Here is an 18,637-nt window from a genome sequence, read left to right on the forward strand (position 1 = left end):
TTAGGAAGCCAGGTAGAAAATACTTTGGAGCCTGCTTAGAAAAATTGCCTAAGCATCTCAAGCCTGGGAAAAAAACACATCCATGATGGAAGCATTAAGAACAAGAGTTCAACTGTATAGGAGCACATCTAAATTGCGTGGGACTTACATGGCCTTTCATAGCTTGATGCAAATAAAACTCTCCTGGCAAATGTGTAACAACACTCCCAGCACCATTTTCTTGCATTAGGGTTTTTGTCCTCACCCTCTATGGCATCTCGGAATAGTCTGCAGAAAAGTTTTGTCCGGTATACAAGGACCTTGAAGAGCTAGGGTCAAGCAAAATTCACTGGAAATGCTTAGAAGACTGAGGTCTGTCTTCCTGTGTATATCTTGCTGAAAGCTGTTGCTGCTGTCAGACAAGCTTTTGTCTGAGCTGTTTTAGCTCAGGCTGCTGCTGAGCAGCCTGCTAAGAGGAAATGGTTATGATGGTCAATGGATAGCTGTGTGATGGAAGCTGGACAATTAACTATTCCCACACACAAACAGCTATGACTTTATCTGTTAACTCTTTGCCTTTCCATAGGACTTTCAACATTAATGTGCTAAATTTATTAAACTTGTCCAAGTTGCAAATGCCAATTTTTCTGGGAGGTGAAAGATTAAGTTCGATATGACTGTACAGCTGCTAAAAACACAGCAGAGGTGAAGGAAAGCAAGTTGGTTGGTTGATGATTTAATGCTGTTCTTGAGGAGCTGTTACTCTATCCAACCAGTCCTTCACTAAACAGAATGTATACTCTGTTGAGGGTAAGAAATATTTATGTATCCTAACTTTAGTTTGTTTCTTTGGAACTTTAAGAGATGTAAGTTTGTTGTAATCCCTTAAGCAGATATTCAGCCCTGTAGTGTCTAAAATAACAATCTAACCTTTCATTCTGTAATCATTCTGTAATCATACATTGTATGTCAGCCCTTTTCACAAGCACCATTTTCTGCCTTATGCTGGTTTAAGTGTAAGTCTGATGTGTCTGTGCTTTACCTGGGCTTTGGTCATGGGCTCTGGATTATGCTTTGATGATATGACTAAGAAAGTGTCTAAGAGCCCATATTGTGCTATAGAGTGTAATTTTTTGGAAACTGTTCTTAATGATACAGGGTTGAAAGATGGCTCTTGCTGTCATGTAAGTGCATGTTACAGCCATTGGTTCCACCCCTCGCCCTCCAAAAAAATTTAAAATTACTCCCTTCTCAATCCCATAAAAAGAATGTTTCAGATGCTTCCACCTCCAGCTGTTTTCACTGGTAATTGACATTTACTAATGTACATTTTGCCGGGATCAGCACACACTGGAGGCAGGGCTCCCACCTCTCTCCAGGAGCAGCTGAGCAAATCTTACCTGGCAAACACTTCTCCCACCCTCCTGGGCATGCATGTTATTTTCTCACCCAGCCGCAGCCCAAGGGCCAGGGCCCTCTTGGTCTGCATTTCTTTCTTATTCAAGGGTTCGTTCATTCTTTACAAAGGGCTGAGTTACCTGAACCATCACCCAATCCTGCAAGGCTGAGCAAGGGGTGGTCCTGGACTAGTAAGCCCCCTAACTACTGGCAAGGAACTCCGTCTGCTTCTTAAAATATTATTCTATTATTTTGCAGGTTTTCACGCTATTTTGGGGAGATGATGTGTGTGTTGCCCCAGAACGGTGCTTTTCCCTCAGCGCAGTGAGGGTACGTTTCCGCCTCTGTGGCGATACGGCTGTCCCTGGCAGCCCGGCCGCCCTTGGCCTCTCCCGTGCCTCCCTCCCGGCTCCGGTTAATGCCGGGCTGCGGAGAGAACCGAAATGACCGAAGCCGGTGGCGGCGGTGCCCCAGTCTCTGCCGGCCGGGTGCCGGCTCCTGTTCGCGGCCGGCCCCGCGGGCCGCAGGCACCGCCCCGGCGGGCGGTGTGACAGGCGGTGCCGCCCGGCCGCGCTCGCCTCCCCGGGCCGCGGCGGGCCCGCTGCCGCCCTCCCCCGGCGCCGCGGCGGGCGGGAGGATGGAACAGGGGCTGTCCGCCATCACCCTCTACTGCGCGCCCGCCGCCGGCGCCATGGAGCCCGAGCAGGTGAGCGGGGCCGGCGCGGCTCCCCGGTCGCTCCGGGCGGGCGGCGGGGCCCGGGCGTAGCCGCTTCCGGAGCGGGGCGAGGCCGCGGCGGATCGGGCCGGGGCGGGGGTGGTGGCCGCGGCCTGAGGCGCCGGCGGTGCGCGGGGCTGGGGGAGCCCCCGGTCCCCGCTGTGGCGGCGGGGTGCAGTGGCCCGGCCGTGGGAGAGGAGGTCTGTCTGTCTGTCAGCCAGTCTGCCCTTCTATCCAGCGCGCTGTAATTACAGACAGCGCGGCGGGCACGCGTGTCTCCGGTGTCTCCTGCTCGTCGGCGGACAATGCCTCTGACAAACGAGCCTGATGAATATTAGAGTGAGACAGGTTTCCACTTCCCTCCGTGCTGTCAAGTTGGCGAAGGCGTGGGAGGAGGTCAGGGACAGCAGCTCTTAATTACAGCGCAGCCCGGCGAGCTCCCTGTCCTGCCGCTCCTCGCTCCGGCCTCGGCTGCGCCCTGGGTGCTGTGGCCGCTGCCGCTGCCCCTTCCCAGCTTGTGGTGCCTTTCCGAGGCTTGTTGGAAGGGTGTCTTTTCTAATAGCCGTCCTCCGGCTCTGTCATCTTGTCTTTTGTTTCTGAAAGACTTATGCTGTTTAATTTCAGTTGAAACACAAGGGTGGAAAGTCAAACAAGCAGTATGAAAAAAACCCAAATCGCTCAAGCCTAAACAACCCTCCTCCCCCCGAACCCCAGCCAAAAAAAATATTTTCAAAAAAATCAGTAAGACAGCCAAGATAGCATTGTAGAAATATTTTTCATTAGCTGTTGCCAGCCTTCCAGTGGCTAGCAGTATCTGGTGAGTAGATCTATGCAAATTGAATTACTCGTCTTTCTCTGGGAAAGTGGGCGCTTTGGTGCTTTGGTTCATAAGCTCTTACAAGGATTCCTGCATTTGACAGGTTAAATGTCAAATGCAGGGTTAAAAGAGGCCAAAGTCAATAGCCTGGTCTCTCCCTATTTCATTTTACTTTTCTTCTTTGTCTCTTTCATGAAACTTTATGTTATTGCATCACCTAATACTATTTGTGTCAGCTCTCCCAGCTTGCCTGCAGGTGTCCAGGCACACCTTATCCTTAACAGTAGTTTATTTATTTTGGCATTTTATATGTGGACTAAAATTCTGTTGTGCTGGGTATTCTATCAGCACTGTCAAGATTCCCTGCTCTGGCTCTGTTTCTGGTCAAAGGGTGAGGTAGAGTAGGTGTAAAGAGGATAAACAAGGAACAGGAGCTTCAGATCCTGACTGCCTGACGGGTAAGGTTTGTATGTGTGCCATAAAGCCAAGAAAAATTCCAAGGGGACATTTAAAAGAAAGGGGCAGTGGCCTTACAGTGTTTACCGAGTGCCTTAAGAGTGTTAGCTGGTGTGGCAAAAGCACAAGGCTGACCAGCCTTGGTGTCTAGGAGTTGCCAGAATAGAAGCCAAAGTAAATACTTCTGTGACGTGGCCACAAATGCTGAGTCTTTCAAGACCATATAATGTGTTAGAGAAAGAGGAGCCTGTGGGAAAAAAATGAGGTCAGAAACCTGACTAAAGCCACACACTAGAAGAAAGGTCTTTGTAAAAACTTCCTAAATTGGAAAAGAAGATCAAATTCATAAAGGAAGATCAAAAGTATAAATTCTCAAATAAGAAATACCGTAACCTTTGAGCTATAAAGTGAATCTAGTTGATAACTCTAGAATAAATTTGCATTACCACAGTTTTGGAAAGATAAAATTTATTGGTACTGAACTTTCTGCTCACACCTGGGAGCGTTTATCAGCTTTTATTGCTGTGCTGGTGAAACTTAAAAGGCCAGTGATGACTAAAACCCATACAGGTTTGTTGACTAGGTAATAACCAAAACAACAGATGACATGCATTATTTTATTTAATGATGTAGGACTTTGAGCTAGATTACTAAGGGAACCAGATTCACTGTTCCTTGGTGAATCCTTACTCTCTTGAGCTACTGCATTTGTCTGAAATGTTCTACCAGTACCAGCTATGTGGAGTTGCTTACTGTAGGGAGTGTGAGTGTGGGAGGGGTGTTCAGAGAACTAAAGCTTGCTTTTAAAACTTGAAATATTAAACCACATTTTTTTAAAGTTAAAATATTTGAAGCATTTGCACTAAATGAGCCACAATCAGATTAAGAGACTGTGCTTTTAGAAGAGCTCTTAAGGAGGGGCTCACATTGCTTGCTATTATTAATCACAGTGATATTTATGATGTGTTTGCAAGAAACAGTGCTCTTCAGTACTGTGCCTAAATATAAAAACAGTGTCATTGTATGATGCCAATAAAGGAGTGTGGAATGTTAATGAAAAGCTGATTCTGTGGTGCTTTTTGCACAAAAAGATACAGAACGGAGTCCCGGGAAGTGGCACTTTTATAATGGCAGCAAGCAGCGCTCCCTGGGCTCAGGTTGCTTCACTGTTTTCAGCATTTGTGTTTTTGTAGCTTTGCCCTGTTCCCAAGACTGATAGACAGCAGAGAGATTGCACTGGGCCCCAGATAGTCAGTTTTGTCTTTCTACGTGAAAATGTGATTCTGCCTGAAAATAGTGTTTCAGCTGAATTACCCCATTGAAAACTTGCTGCTGGATTCTGCTCTGCTCCTCCAGGAGAATGCCTGGAACGTGCCAGCCTGGCCAGAGCGGTGCTGGGGAGCTGAGATGACTTGCAGATTTGAGGAGCGGCGGTACAGGGCATCAATCACTCGGAGCGATGGTGAATGGGTGCGCTCCCTCTCCACGCTGTGGAGCTCAGCACGGGATCTCTGCCGCCTCCCTCCTCTTGGTGGGCGCGGGAAGAAGCCGTGGCTGGAATGAAGGAAGCAGTTCTGCTCCCCAGGACCCTCTGCTGCCTCTCTCCCCCGTGCCCACTGTCTTTCCCAGCTAACCAAGCTGCTTGCCTTGCAAAGCTGTGTTGTGTAATCTAGCATGAGGATGAGGATGGTGATGCTGTGCTTGCAGTGATTAAGGGATGATGCAGTGATTTTATCACAGCTGTGTGATAAAATATGTATTTTTATTTATAATTTTGAACTGTGCTCTATGGAGATCATTAGGTTTGTGTAGGGAAGAAGCTGGAAACTGGAATGCATTTTATGCAACCTGGATCCTGCACACACTGTGCCTGTCATTCCTTATGATACAGTTTCAAATTACATGAGCTCATGCATTTTTAAAAACCTTCATGGTACATTAAAAACATGTGGTTGGCATTTCCTAACCTCTCTGGCCTTCTCTATATGACAGAAGTGTTTTCAGCACAGTTTTGTGCATTTGATGCAGCAGCATCTAAAAGCTCTACCAAGATGAAGGCTCTGTTTTGATAGCTGCAATACAAAACCTTACTAAAATTCTCTGCCTGCTGGAGTGACTAGCCTAAGGATTTATTGACAGGCTTCTGAACTAGAAGTATATATTCTTAATTCTTGTGACCCAAAGGCTGCATTGTAGCATTCAGCAGTTGGAGGACACAGCCAGACTTCTCACTTTGTACGTTCTTAGCCACAAAACTAAGTGTTGTCCTTTTAGCCTGGTCCCTTGCACTAATCATGGTTGCTGATGAAAGCCCACAGGGGCAGATTCCTCCATGCATCTTTTAAAAGCTTGAGCCTGGCTGCTTAGTTATTCAGTTCTCTTTTGTGTTAGAGGTGTCTGTCTGAACTTGCAAAGAGGCAGCTACAGCCTATGAACTACTTGATTAATTTCATTAGATATTCATTCCAAACCCAACAATAAATATTAAATATTTATTCAATAAATATTGATATTTCTATACTTATCAAATTATTTAATGAAACATGACCCCCCAGAAGAAACCTGTTTGTTACTTTTAGAGAAGGGATTGGTTTTTACATATCTGCAAACAAGAATGTTTCAGTCTTTTATCTACAGGCAAGCTCTAATAAGTGTCCACTGTAAATGCTAATTAATCTAAAATATTTTAAATATCTCATGAAGTTTGTTAAGGGGAACTTTCCAGTTCCAGAAGCATACATTTGAGATAATGATTTTTTTTTCCTTTATAGCAACTTTCAAAGGGAGAAAGCGGCTTTGAGAATGTGGAGCTGGGTGTCATAGGAAAGAAAAAGAAAATTCCAAGGAGGGTTATTCATTTTGCAAGTGGAGAAACAATGGAAGAATATAGCACAGATGAAGAGGAAGATGAACAAGAGAAAAAAGACCTGTTGCCACCTGTAGATCCTGTAGGTATTTTACTTGATAAATAACTACTTCTGGTTTACTGGGCAGCTATAAACATTTTATACTTAATTTTTTGTGTCACAAATCTGATACAGTCTTTCTATATAAATTCTAATAATTTGATTGGCTTAACAGACTCAGAAATCTGTGAAAAGTATTACTGGGCAGTTTTGTCCTGGAGTTCTCTTCCAACTAAAGTAGCCTTATTAATTAGAAATGGGTTTAATTTCTTCACAGTTATAGTTTGTCCTCTCCTGCATTTCCCTTCAAATAATACTTGCCGTGTTGATACAAGTAGATACCTTGATTTATACTGTTGCTTAAAAAAAAAAAATGCAAGGGAGACATTTTTTCCTTATGTTTGTTGACACTGAATAATTAAACCTATAATTTAGGGTCACCATAACAACAATTTTATATAATTAAAAGAGTAAAGGAGGGAAAGAAACAGATGACTTGCAGAAATAAAGGAAGACTTGTGTAATTCATGATACATGAAAACCAGATTTTAAAGGACCTGCCTAGTCCATGTAAGTAATGTTCATTTGTATTGATGAGATGTTGCTCAGCCTGTGAATGGAGTTTCCTTTTATTGGTCCAGATTCAAGTGAAGTCTCAACAATTAAACACAGTAGTGTGCATTGTAGCTGCTAAAATGCATTTTCCTTTTTGTCAATGATTGTAGATCTACACATAGAGGTAAAATGAAATATATAAACTGTTTTATTCTGTTGGCCTGTCTGATAAACTATTATGTAGTGATAGTGTGCTTGCAAAGCTTACAGCCACATGTGCCAACACCTGCAGCAGCAGCTGCCCCCCTCTGGCAGTCAGTCCCAGAGAAGATCCACATCCTGCTCTTTGTCTCTCCACATGCCCAGTCTCATGTTTCTTTTATGGCAGACCCAGAAACTTGTATGCCAGCCACCTCCACCCTTCTGCAACAATCCTTGCCTCAGTAAATTGAGTCTGCAGTCCTATTCCCTGCCTGCTGGCAGAGTTCTCTTCTTGGCCTTCTCTGCCTGTAGTGAGCTGGAGGCTCCCAAAGTGGCTGTGTCCTCCCTGCTGTGCTGCTGTGCGGTCAGGCAGCCAGGAGCCATGGCTTTGTGCAGGACTGCTTGTCCTGCCTGGCTGCACACTGGAGGCAGACACTGCTGTGGAGCTCCTGCTTCCCACACTTCAGGGAAGAGGCCTTGCATGCATGGACAACAGTGCCCTGCTTTCTACTTGGCATTGCTGTTGAAATGACTCCTGCACCATTGTGTGGGAATCCATAATTAAGAAATGTTGTGATTGAAGCTTTCTATTTACCCTACGGTAGTAGATCCTGTATTTATTAGTATGTGTATCCATCCTGGGAGAGCTTGGCTTTCTTGAAGGGACTGAAGATTTTGGCTTTCTGCTTATGCTCTTCTGAAGAACTGGTGGACCATAAGAGGTTTGCTCTGACTGCCAAGCAGTACCTCTCTTCCCCTCTGTAAAATTAGTTTATCTTGAAAAAGAAAGAAGGTGGGTTGAGGACTAAGCTCCAGTGAGATTGTGGGAATTCAGGTGGGATTGGGGGTTCCACCAATAGGTGAAGCTATTGCAATGAATTTTATATGGATGGATGGCATTGCCCTCTTTCTTGGTAGGCAGTTATTGTATACAGCAAAAAAATAACATTAGCTTGATAGCAGGTAGGATATTATCAGCATTAAATACACACAAAGTATATAGTTGGAAAAGAACTGTACTGTAATCACAAACAATGAGTGAGATGTTAAGCTGCCTTGCTGGGTACTAGGGTGGTTTTTTCCTCCTTAAGGATCTTCTCAAATCAAAGCAGGAACTGTGAACTTTCTGACTGTTATGGTGATGTTCAGGTATCTTCAGAGTGAGGTCTGTTCCCCACTTGGCAGTCATGTCAGATATCTGTGGATGTCTGAGAGATTTTTGTTCCCAATTACAATGATCAGGGAACAAGATGTGTGTAGTTTGTTGTGCCATTTCCTGACAGTAGAAGAGTTCCATGGTGATGCAGTGACAGAAGGCTCACAAGCCTTGGTGTAGGTGTTGTGAGGGCAGAGACATGCGTGCTGCTGTGCACATGGACACTTAACTGAAGAGCCCTCAAGTGTGCACAACAGCCAGGAATGCTGCGTGATTGTTCCCCTCCATTCCTAACACAGATTTCTTTTCTGAGTACCAAAAAAAATATTGTATGGTGGAGTTAAGATTGCATTATTCTCCTTTTAGAGTTTATTAAGTCCTTAATTTTGAATACATTTTTTAATAAAAGCACCCCCCAAACCGGGGTAGTTTATTGTGAAGCACTGTATGCCTTATTATGTATTGCTTTTTACCTCGGACAGAATGAACTTGATTAGAGCAGGGGTTGCCATTAAGTGAGGCTTACTTTATCTCCTGCACGCTTTGTGTATCCCAGCTGAGCCAGACAATTGAAGAAATGCTAGTCCAAGCTGAGCTTTGGTGTTTTAGCCAACAGCTGCTTTTAAAATGGTTTTTTTTTTGTAGGATTTCTATAAAAGCAATTAAATAGTCAGTTTGCTGAGACCAGCATGTCTAAAACTTGTTATCTCAGTTGGGATACAAAAAATTATGTTTCAGGTAATAGCTGTTTCTGGACCAGTTTATTTTCAGAAAAAGCACATTCAATATTTTGAATAGAAACTTTCCTTCATGAAATATCAAAGCTCTGCTGGTATTAGCCTCCTCGCAGTTTTTGAATGAGTTTAAGGGAAACAAATATTTTGCTGTGTTGTAAAGAAATGTCTTCAGTAAGTACCTTGGTTTAATTGTGTTTTACAGCTAAGCAGACAATGCCAATGTGTTTCTTACTAAGCAAAGTAATATGTATATATCCTGGTAATACCATAACCAGAGCACTTGGTGTGGTGGATTCCTGTTACTCCTAACAAAACAATTCTCAAAAAGAGCTGGGTTTTAAATTTTCTTTGAAAGAACTTCTAGTGCTTCAATAGGTCAGCACTCAGTTCATTAACATTGTTGGACTGGGGTGCCCATTCTATTGTGCTTTGTGTTATTTAATCCAGAACACAGGAATTATTTTTTAGATAATAGCATTCAGTAATATCTGAATGTTCTCACACTGAAATTCAAATGCTTTAATAGCATAGATGTGGTTTTGATTCTTTTGTCCTAAAATGTAGATGTTTGCACTCTATATGTATATATATATATATATTTTTTTTTTTCTTTTGGTTTTGTCCAGCAAAACTTTATTTTGTATTAATTAAGAAGATAATCCTTCTGTTTATTGGTGTAAACTCTTTGCTGTATTCACCTATTAGATGAGTGGGCAGAAGGTGGAGTGTAAGTCTGCACAGAGGAACTGTGAGCAACATGACTTTGGTGTGATAACTTTGGAATCCATCCCAAGAAGACATCTGCAACAAAGCTCCAGGAGGGATTTGATTTTATTAACCTTCAATGCTCAGAAAGATTGAAATACATCCTTGCAGGAAGGTTATCTTGATATCCTGTAGTTAAAAGGGCTTTATCTTCAAATAGCAAAAATTTCTCTCTTGAGGACCATTGAACTCCGGTTTTCTTTTAAGAATTTGAGGATGAAGGAGAAAAATAGTCATTGACCAAGTAATAACTACTCATAATATGGTAGAAGCTCTTGATGGAGTATGGTATGTGTGTTCCTGATCTTGTTTTTACTGGCTTGTCTTAGATGCCACAGTTTTACATGGTCTTACACAAAAGAACCTATTGAACAGTCATTGATTAAACTAATTAGCAAATTAATTGAAACTTTGTCTTGGCACAGTAAACAATAAAAAGTATATATTTGGTGGTGTATATTAACTATTAATCACAGGATTTTGTTTTTGCTAATCAGGTTATTATTATTTTTCTCATTTTGCCATTTTCTCTGACAAAAGGAAACCCTACATACCTTTGAAAGTTTAAGTATTATTAGGGCTGAAATCTGTGAAAAATAAATACATATGTGGATTGTTCAGGAACATGGTGCATTCAGAAATTCAAGAGAACATGTGTGTTACCTTCAGCAGTCCCACACTAGGAAACAAAATCATGTTCTGTTATTGAACCAGAGGCCCCTTGATTTTATCAGTGATTGAATCCATTATGTGCATTCCTATTTAAATTAAAATGATGCATTAAGATTTTTTGTAATTTAAAAATCGGTTGTCAAAACCATTGTTTTCCATTTTGACAACAAAATAAAATCAGGGTAGTTGAGTAATATAATTAAACATTGTAGCAACAGCTACTAAAGAGACTGATTGCAGGAGAAATACTATAAACAGTGTATGTGTTTCATACTGTCCCTTGTTTCCTGTCAAGAAATACAATATTGCTATGTCCTTGAGTTGATTAAAGACTGAAGATGAAGGCTTCTCTGGCTGGCCAAAGAGAGCTGACATGCAGTGTCTGGGTATGTGGTTCTGCAGGTCTGTAGGACCTGACTTGGGTATGGTTTTCCAGTTTCCAGCTCAGTGTATTAAAGCTACTTCACTGACAAGGATTAATTTGTACTGAGCCATTGCTTAAGAGTCCTGTTCATGTCACTTGAACGGTTCCAGTTTCCCCAGTACCAGTTCTTGCCTCACATCAGCCATTTCTGCTTCCCTCTCCAAGGTGCTCTGGGAAGGCACCCAAATTTACCCTGAAGATATGAAGGGGGAAAAAGGCGATGCCTTGGATGTGTTCCTTTGTTCCTGCTTGTTCCTGGTGGTTTACTCTCCAAACTATCTCCTTTTTCCTGTTGATTTCCTGTGATGTGGCCTCTCATGATTTTATGTTGCCTTTTGAGATGCTGGAAAGAAAGTTACTTTTTAAACTGAGGAGTCTGGCAAAGCCTGGCTTGTCAGGGATGAGGAAATGTCTGGTTGGGCTTTGTCAGAAAGCAGAGGTTCCCACAAAGCTGAACTTAGAAGTGCTTCCAGTGTACCAAACTGATTTTTGGCTGTGGTGGGGGAAGAGTAGCAATAGAATCTCTGTGTCTGCTGAGCCTCAGCTGTTACCCACATTTGTGTTACCACAAACTTGTCAGAATGTTCTGAGTCTGACTTACTTCTGTCACATTGAAGCTCAGCTTGTCTTTTCACTCTGAAATATTATGGGGGCTCTTGTAACTTCTTTCTTACAGCACACAGCAGGCCCTTGTTTGTCCTGTGCCCTGCATGAATTCTTTTTAACCTTGTCACCTCATCATGAAGGACTGTGCAGAGCCCTGTCAGTGCCATTATTTGCACCTGTGGCAACAAGTTTTTCCAGCACTTTTTTTGACTTCTTCAACTGAACAAACTCCTCGTTAGCCTTTCTGCCAACTGAGCACATAATCAATGAGCTGGAGGTGCTTTTGTGTGAGTAGGATAGCAGCTGGTTTTGCTTACACTTTTACCTTGGCAGGACATTTTCCATATCCACTGCCAAAAATATATAGCATCTGGCTTTTTGTCAGCCTGCCCAACTTGAGTTTGTGGCTTGACAGACAATTTCTTGTTGTACTGATTTGTAGAGATGATGCTTGGAAAGCACCAAAGTCTAGTGCTTGTGTACATATATATTGAGGCTATACCAGATAGTTTCTGTGGCTGTATTATTTAAAATAATACTGGTTGTTGCTGTACACATATCTGTTAAATAAGATCATAGAAAAAGGTTACTACCAAACAGTTCTTAATAGCAAGTTATAAATACTTACATAGCTGAGTAGAGCTCATATGTTTTACTTAATAAAAGCTAACACTTTAAATTGCTACTTTCCAGAAGAAAGGTACTTCTACAGAGATCTTTTCTGAGGGGAAATATGTATCAAACAGCTTGCCTGAATACAGCAGCCTGTTAACTATAAACATATTTTAGTTCACTGTGAAAGCTGAATTTGCCTTTTCACAAATGGGAAAGCCTACAATATTTTCCTGATTTGCTTGGAATCTGCTTTCCCCCCTTTTATTACACAGTTTGGTTTGTTTTTTTCTTAAACAGATACAGTCTCTTCCCTCAATGAAAAGCATAGCCTGTGCACACCCATTATTTTATAATTAATTTAATTATAAATCTTTAATTTACAATATATATATATCTATGTATCAGTTCATGTGGAGGCTGCAGTATTTTTGCTGTAGCTGTGATTACACCCCAGTCGTGCAAAGAGCAATTCCTTTTGTCTTCCTGGCCAGCCCTTCCTAAGCAGCCTGCATCCCTCCACAGCAGCACTCGGTGCATTCACTGTATCCCTGGGGTCCTGATGAGATCCTACCCCTGCAGCAGCACACAGATCTCCTCATGTTTGTGTCCCATGCTGTGTGCCCTGGTGTGCAGGCTCTTCAGAGAAACTTCCTGACTCACATGCAAATGCTTGAGGTGACCCCAGCTGAGCCCTGTTTATTCCCGGTGTGCTCCTCGTGGTTCACAGCACCCCAGGGGCTTTGCTTGGCTCCATCGCTCCCTCAGAGCTGCAGTATCTCCCTCCCTCAGGGCTCCTGGCTTTCTTTTCCAGGTGTAATTTCAAGGGATAATTTCTGTTTGGTTGTAAATGTTTTAAAGCAGCCTCTTCCTCAGAGGTTTGAAGGATTGATTTGATTTTAAACAGTCTTTTGCAGTTCACTCATTATTGTAATGAGGGACTACTTTGTTACCTCACTTCTCCTCTTGGCCCGATGGAATTCAGAACGTTGTGGAAAGCTTTTTCTAGCCGAGAATTGAGTTGGCTGCTTGTCATTTCCCAAGTCTGGAAGCAGGAAACAAATAGCAGTGAAAGAAATTTTCCCAGAGGTAAACCATGGTTATATCTTATGGTGATATTTTGCTTCACTTTTCTGGTCTATACTTATTTTAAAGCAAAAATATGGTAGTAGCTGGAAAACAGAAAACATTGCAGGTCTTTCTTCTCCAGCCATTTTCAGTTTTGCATGTGTTATTTTGTGCCATGGCCACACAGCTGTACATACTCACACTACTCTTGTTCCTGCAGACAACACTCACATGGGGACCCTACTTGTGGTTTCACATGCTGCGAGTTGCCACATCAACCTTATCAGGTATTGCTTTAGTTAATTCTTGGGTAAACCAGAAGGGGAATACTGAAAGTCACAAAGTCATGTTGACAGACTGTAAATCATCTTTGTGCTCTACTTGTTTTTTCAGGAGTATGAATTGAACTGTATTTAATCTGTGGAGACATACTCTCCTGCCTTAGGCATTTATAATTTTTTTTTTTTTTTTACTTTTAATAAACAATTCTTGCATGGAAGAATGAACAGAAAGTACTCTTTTGATGAATGCTTTTCCCCCTTTTTCTTCATATGGAGATAGATTGATGTTGGCAAGAGAATGTATCAGTTTTCTATTAGATTTTGTATGGAACCATTTTGTGTGATGTTACCTGGAAAGAATGCTGGCTGGTGTAACTAAACTGACAGTTTTTCTGAAGACAACGAGAAAGTATCCCAAGAACACATCTGGTTGTGTGCTGTACTATGAACTTCTGAGGTTACAAAATAAACAGGACTGTTGTCAAGGGTACTGCACAGACGTTTATTTGACTTGTGGACCTCTTAAAATTTTGCTAAGTTTTAAAAATGCTTGTCATAGTCTGTGTTCTTTCCAAGGTAAAGTATCTTGACTGGGTTTTTTTCCCACAAATATTATGGAGCTTCTGTCATTGTACACATAATTTTGAAAATTTTAATATTTTTTGGCAGTCAGTTGTATTAGTTAACCTATCCTTATTTTTAGAAATGCCTTTTCTCTAATGTACAGTGTAACTGTATTCCTTGATGTATCTGTTCTTCATATGCAAGGGTAGATATTGCTTTTCCTTTTTTTAGAAGCCCTTTCTGAATTTGATGATCAGTCCTTTCTTCTTTGCACTTCAGTTTTGGCTCTTACCCCTGTAATTTGAACTGGTCTTTTGCACAGCACTCAGGATGCCAGGATAGCTGTAGAGTTAGTTTTTCTGAATGTTCATTGAAGCAGTCAGTGACTGACTTCTGTTTTTTTCCCTGAGGATGACTAAGTCATTTGCATCCTTGGGGCAGATTTACTATTTGAAGTGCAGAATATTTGATTTCTTGCCTGTCTTTACTCGACCAGTGTTATCTGCAGCCATCACCATGGCAAAGAAACTGACTGACACAAGCTTACCTCTGCTCCATACTTCTGACTGTCCCCTACCTGTTTTAGCAAAGTAGCACTGAATGTAGCCTACAGCTTGAAAATTGAGACAGCTGAAACAAATATTTTATTAATCTGTTAGTATGCAACACAGAACATTGTTAAAACTGACTTGAGGTATGCTTATGTCAGTAAATCCTGTCTGGTTTGCTAGTACCACCAGATTGAACTGCCAGTACAGTTGGTACCCATGTACTTTGGTCTAACCTTAATTTTCAGTTTAAGTTCAGCTCAAGGCTTACCCTTTAACTGATTCCTAGCAAAACAAACTTAGATCCAAAGCTGAAACTAGAAGAATTCAAACCCTATCACCATATATATTTTCACTGAATTTCATATTCTTCTCCATTTGTTCATTCTTTATCCTAAAGAGCAATTATTAGTATATTCAGCTAATAATTACCTATAAGGAGATAACCTCACAGGTTTTTGTGGTATTTTGTGAGTGAAGTAGGACTAGAGAAAACCATTCAGGAAAGATGGTGATAATTTTTATAATAAAACAGCATACAAGAATTTTCTTCTAGATACTAATCCTATGTAAACCTCCCTTTATTTTTTAGTGTGTGATTTCCTGGGGGAAAAGATTGCATCTGTTCTGGGAATAAGCACACCAAAATACCAATATGCCATTGATGAGTATTACAGAATGAAGAGAGAGGTATGTGTGGGAGCTAGGGTTCTTGCACTCCTTCTCTCCCAACTTGTCTTCCCTGGTACTCTAAAAAATAAAATTTGTATTCTAGCATTAAAATGTTGCTTTAGACCCTCAATTTCAGCTTGCCTCCAGTTTTTATTTGATGCATGATTAATGCTTTCTTATCCATCAGCCTTTTCTCTCCAGCTCATCAGTCTTAGAAATGGGTGGGTGCTGACCTCTGCTCTATTTCTCTTGTACCATGCATTCTTAAGTCAACACTGTGAGAAAGTTGGATGGACAGCTGCTGAACACTGAAAAAGGGGTATTGCTGCTAGCAATACGCTTTCCAGCTCTAAAACTTGTTCAACACAGTCTCAAGGGTAAATGGAACACGAGGTTACTGTTTGTTCTAAAGCATAAAGGCCCAATACTGATAAATAGCCAGTGCTTTAGGCAAGATAACCTAACCCTTAATAATCTTCCTTTAGAAGAGATTGAAAACATATTTAAAGCTTTATTACTTTTTTTTTAAAATTGAGAGCTGAAAAAGCTTTAGAGAAGGTAGACCTGTCACTATTGCTGTTAACTAAAACTGCTTCTCTAGATACGTGTCTTTTTTCTGTGTTTAACACAGTTTAATCCTTCACTTTTGGGGATTTTTTTTCCATAATGGGAGTGGAGTTTGGAATGTACCTTATCTTATGATCAACTAGTGACTGTTTTCTAGTGGAACAATTGTCCTTACCTTGTAATAGTAACTATTATGCTCTTATGGAAAGACTTAATCTAAGTAAGTGGTAAATAGTAAATAGTAGCAAATGAATCTGGTTATCTCTTTCTAGGCAGAAGAGGAGGAACAGGAAAACAAGATGTCAGAAGAAGCAGAAAGACAGCATCAGGAACAGCAGAACAAGCCACAAGTTGAAGCTCCTGTCCAGACAGACCAGCCTGGAGCAACAGCATGCTCTTCATTCGTGAATGTAAACTTTGAAAATGAGGGAGATTGCCCACCCACTGCGGAAAATAAACAAGATGTAGTTCCTGTCCCTCCTTAAGTGTAAAGCTCTGTATAACATAGGAAATAAGAACTGTCAGGTGTCACAATCTGCCTATAAACAGGAAAAATAGGATTATGCTTGTTCAGTGAAATACAACTCCTACCATTCTTATTGATCAGGAGAGAGCTAGGCGATGTCTGTTCAGTCAGTCTGCCTAATAAAGGCTGAGGCATTCTGCCAAATTGGCACTTCAGTTAAAATGAAAATTGCACTACAAACATTTGGTCTAAAATTGAATGTGTGAGCTAATTTCTGTGTAAAGTAAGTAGAAATGTCTTTTCTTTGAATTGCTGTGTCTCTAACACCTGTGGATTGCAGAGGCAGTGCTGTTTCCTACTTCTAAAAACCTGATTTGCACATTGTTTGCAACTTGGCTCTCTATGAATAGATTAATAGGAATTAATATCCTGTAACTCAAAGGTAATTATAATAGAGTCTTATCCCCCCTATTTATTGTCACTGTTGTATGCATGTATTTTTTTCTGTTGTTAACACAAGAGAAAAATGTTAGATTTAATGTTAATTAGATTAAAGGGTCCACTGAATTTTTGTTTATTAAGTAAAAAAATCCCAACTTCCAGGAGGCTATAAGCATCCTTATGAACTTACTAACAAGTACCAGCACTCTTGGAGGCTAATAGTGATCAGCTGCTCCATCCAGTGCTGTTGTAGCAAAATTCAGAACTAACATCAGTCTAAGATGTTCTCAAGCCCAAGAATTAAGAGACCCAGGTGCTTGAATGCATGCTCTCAGTGGTCTGGAAAAGAAACTAAAGTTTTGCTAAATGATATTAAGTGCATAGGACACTCTATGTAGTACCAGTCTAGAACTAGGAAGTTTTTGGACATTGATTACACAAGTCTGTGTACTTGAGTAACCTAAACAAACTGTGTGTTGAATGTTAAATTACCAGTAAGGGATGTGCCACTGCAGATAATTTTCATCCTATTAGCACAGAACACATAAATAACTAGAAACAACAAAACCAAACTTAGGACTCTTTTCTTCTCTTAAATAAATACGTGATACTGCACTTACAAAACCAGAAATTTTTATTTTTGTCTAAATGAAGTGCAGCTCCACATCTAATACCAATTAAGACTGTTTTACTGCAGTGACTGTACCTGTAGCTTGTAAAAGGTGAAGAGTTTACTTTGCAACGATCAGATGTCATTGCCCCAGTCATTTTCTGTGGACAACTGTTGTAGGTAAAGGAGCAGAGAACCTGCACTATTTACCATGTAGAACATTACTTCTGTCCTTGAGATTTATTAAAAAAAAAGTTAAAAATAGTCCTCAATGAAATTGGGTTGTTGGGTATCGTGACATGTCCCTGGCCTTGCTCCCACTGCCAACTAAGGAGCCTGATGTAACACCACAGGCCAGGTAACTTGGCTCTTAGTTTCTGGAATTCATTACATATTTCAGATGACCCTCTGCCTGAACTAATGTCCTGTACAGCACAAATTTTTCCTCTCATCTGTCTGTAGCTCTCCAGTACTACAGAAATCTAAGGAGGAGGATTCAATCATCAGCTCTAGTCCATCTGTTTTGATACTCCATTCTTTGCCTTTTCTGAATCGTAAGACAGGGTGTGCTGACCACAGTGTAAAATCACTCCTTTGCCTTGAACATCTGCAAGGGAGAGCTTGATTCAACACTGAGGGAATACACAGAAAACCTGCTTGTTAGGAGTTCATACAGCATCAAAGAAAGAAAACATCAGATATCTTGAGTAATACTTTGACAGCTGAAGGATACTTTGCTTTTCTTCCAATAAATTAATGTCAGTTTGGTTTTTTTTACTTCCTTTCCCTACTATTTGTTGCATAACAAATGCTCTCACTGCCTTCTTTGTATGAAATACTGTATTACTCACTGTGCCTTAACTTAATCCTTCCTTTTTTGCGAACTGTATGAAAGGGGTTACTTTCATATTGGTTTAATTTTTCTGTAAATGCATTAATTGGTTATTTTATATTTAATATAATTTTTGAACTGGAAGTTGGCTATGGATTTTCCTTTAAAACTGTGTGGGCTTTCAAACTTTATGTCTGTACACAGGTGTCTGTGCCTGGTTAGTGTTTTCATCTTCACTAAATCACACATCCTGGTGGAATATTCAGGCACCAGATTTCAAAATATCATTTTACTCCCACCCCTTCCTTAGACTCTCATGTGTTCAGCACTACCTCAAACTAATAAATAATGCAGGATTGTAAACACTTCTGGCCTGGAGCTATTGTAATTCTGTCTGAAAGCTGAAACATTTCTCTGGCTTTCTTAAGGATTAAGAGAGTTTTACAGCTTTAACTGCTACTGCTGTAGCTCAGTTGTACAATTAAGATAGATTACATAAAATACTTGCACAGGAGGTTAACTTGGTGAAAGCCTGTGTACAGATGTTTGGATTAGTTTTAACTAGATCTAAAGCTAGTGGAGTTTTATT

At 40.9% G+C, this 18,637-nt stretch overlaps 1 protein-coding gene across 1 annotated transcript; it reads left to right on the forward strand.

Annotated features, from left to right (window-relative positions):
• The first annotated feature begins 1,780 nt into the window (after positions 1 to 1,780).
• FAM177A1 (family with sequence similarity 177 member A1) lies at positions 1,781 to 18,192 on the forward strand. The gene is made up of 5 exons (XM_054635372.2): positions 1,781 to 2,083; positions 6,137 to 6,313; positions 13,288 to 13,354; positions 15,053 to 15,150; positions 15,972 to 18,192. The coding sequence occupies exons 1-5, from the start codon at positions 1,796 to 1,798 to the stop codon at positions 16,182 to 16,184; spliced, it is 843 nt and encodes a 280-aa protein (XP_054491347.2). The 5' UTR covers positions 1,781 to 1,795; the 3' UTR covers positions 16,185 to 18,192.
• Positions 18,193 to 18,637: the final 445 nt, after the last annotated feature.

Source organism: Agelaius phoeniceus, chromosome 6 (genome assembly GCF_051311805.1).
Source record: "Agelaius phoeniceus isolate bAgePho1 chromosome 6, bAgePho1.hap1, whole genome shotgun sequence".
Classification (NCBI taxonomy): Eukaryota; Metazoa; Chordata; class Aves; order Passeriformes; family Icteridae; genus Agelaius; species Agelaius phoeniceus.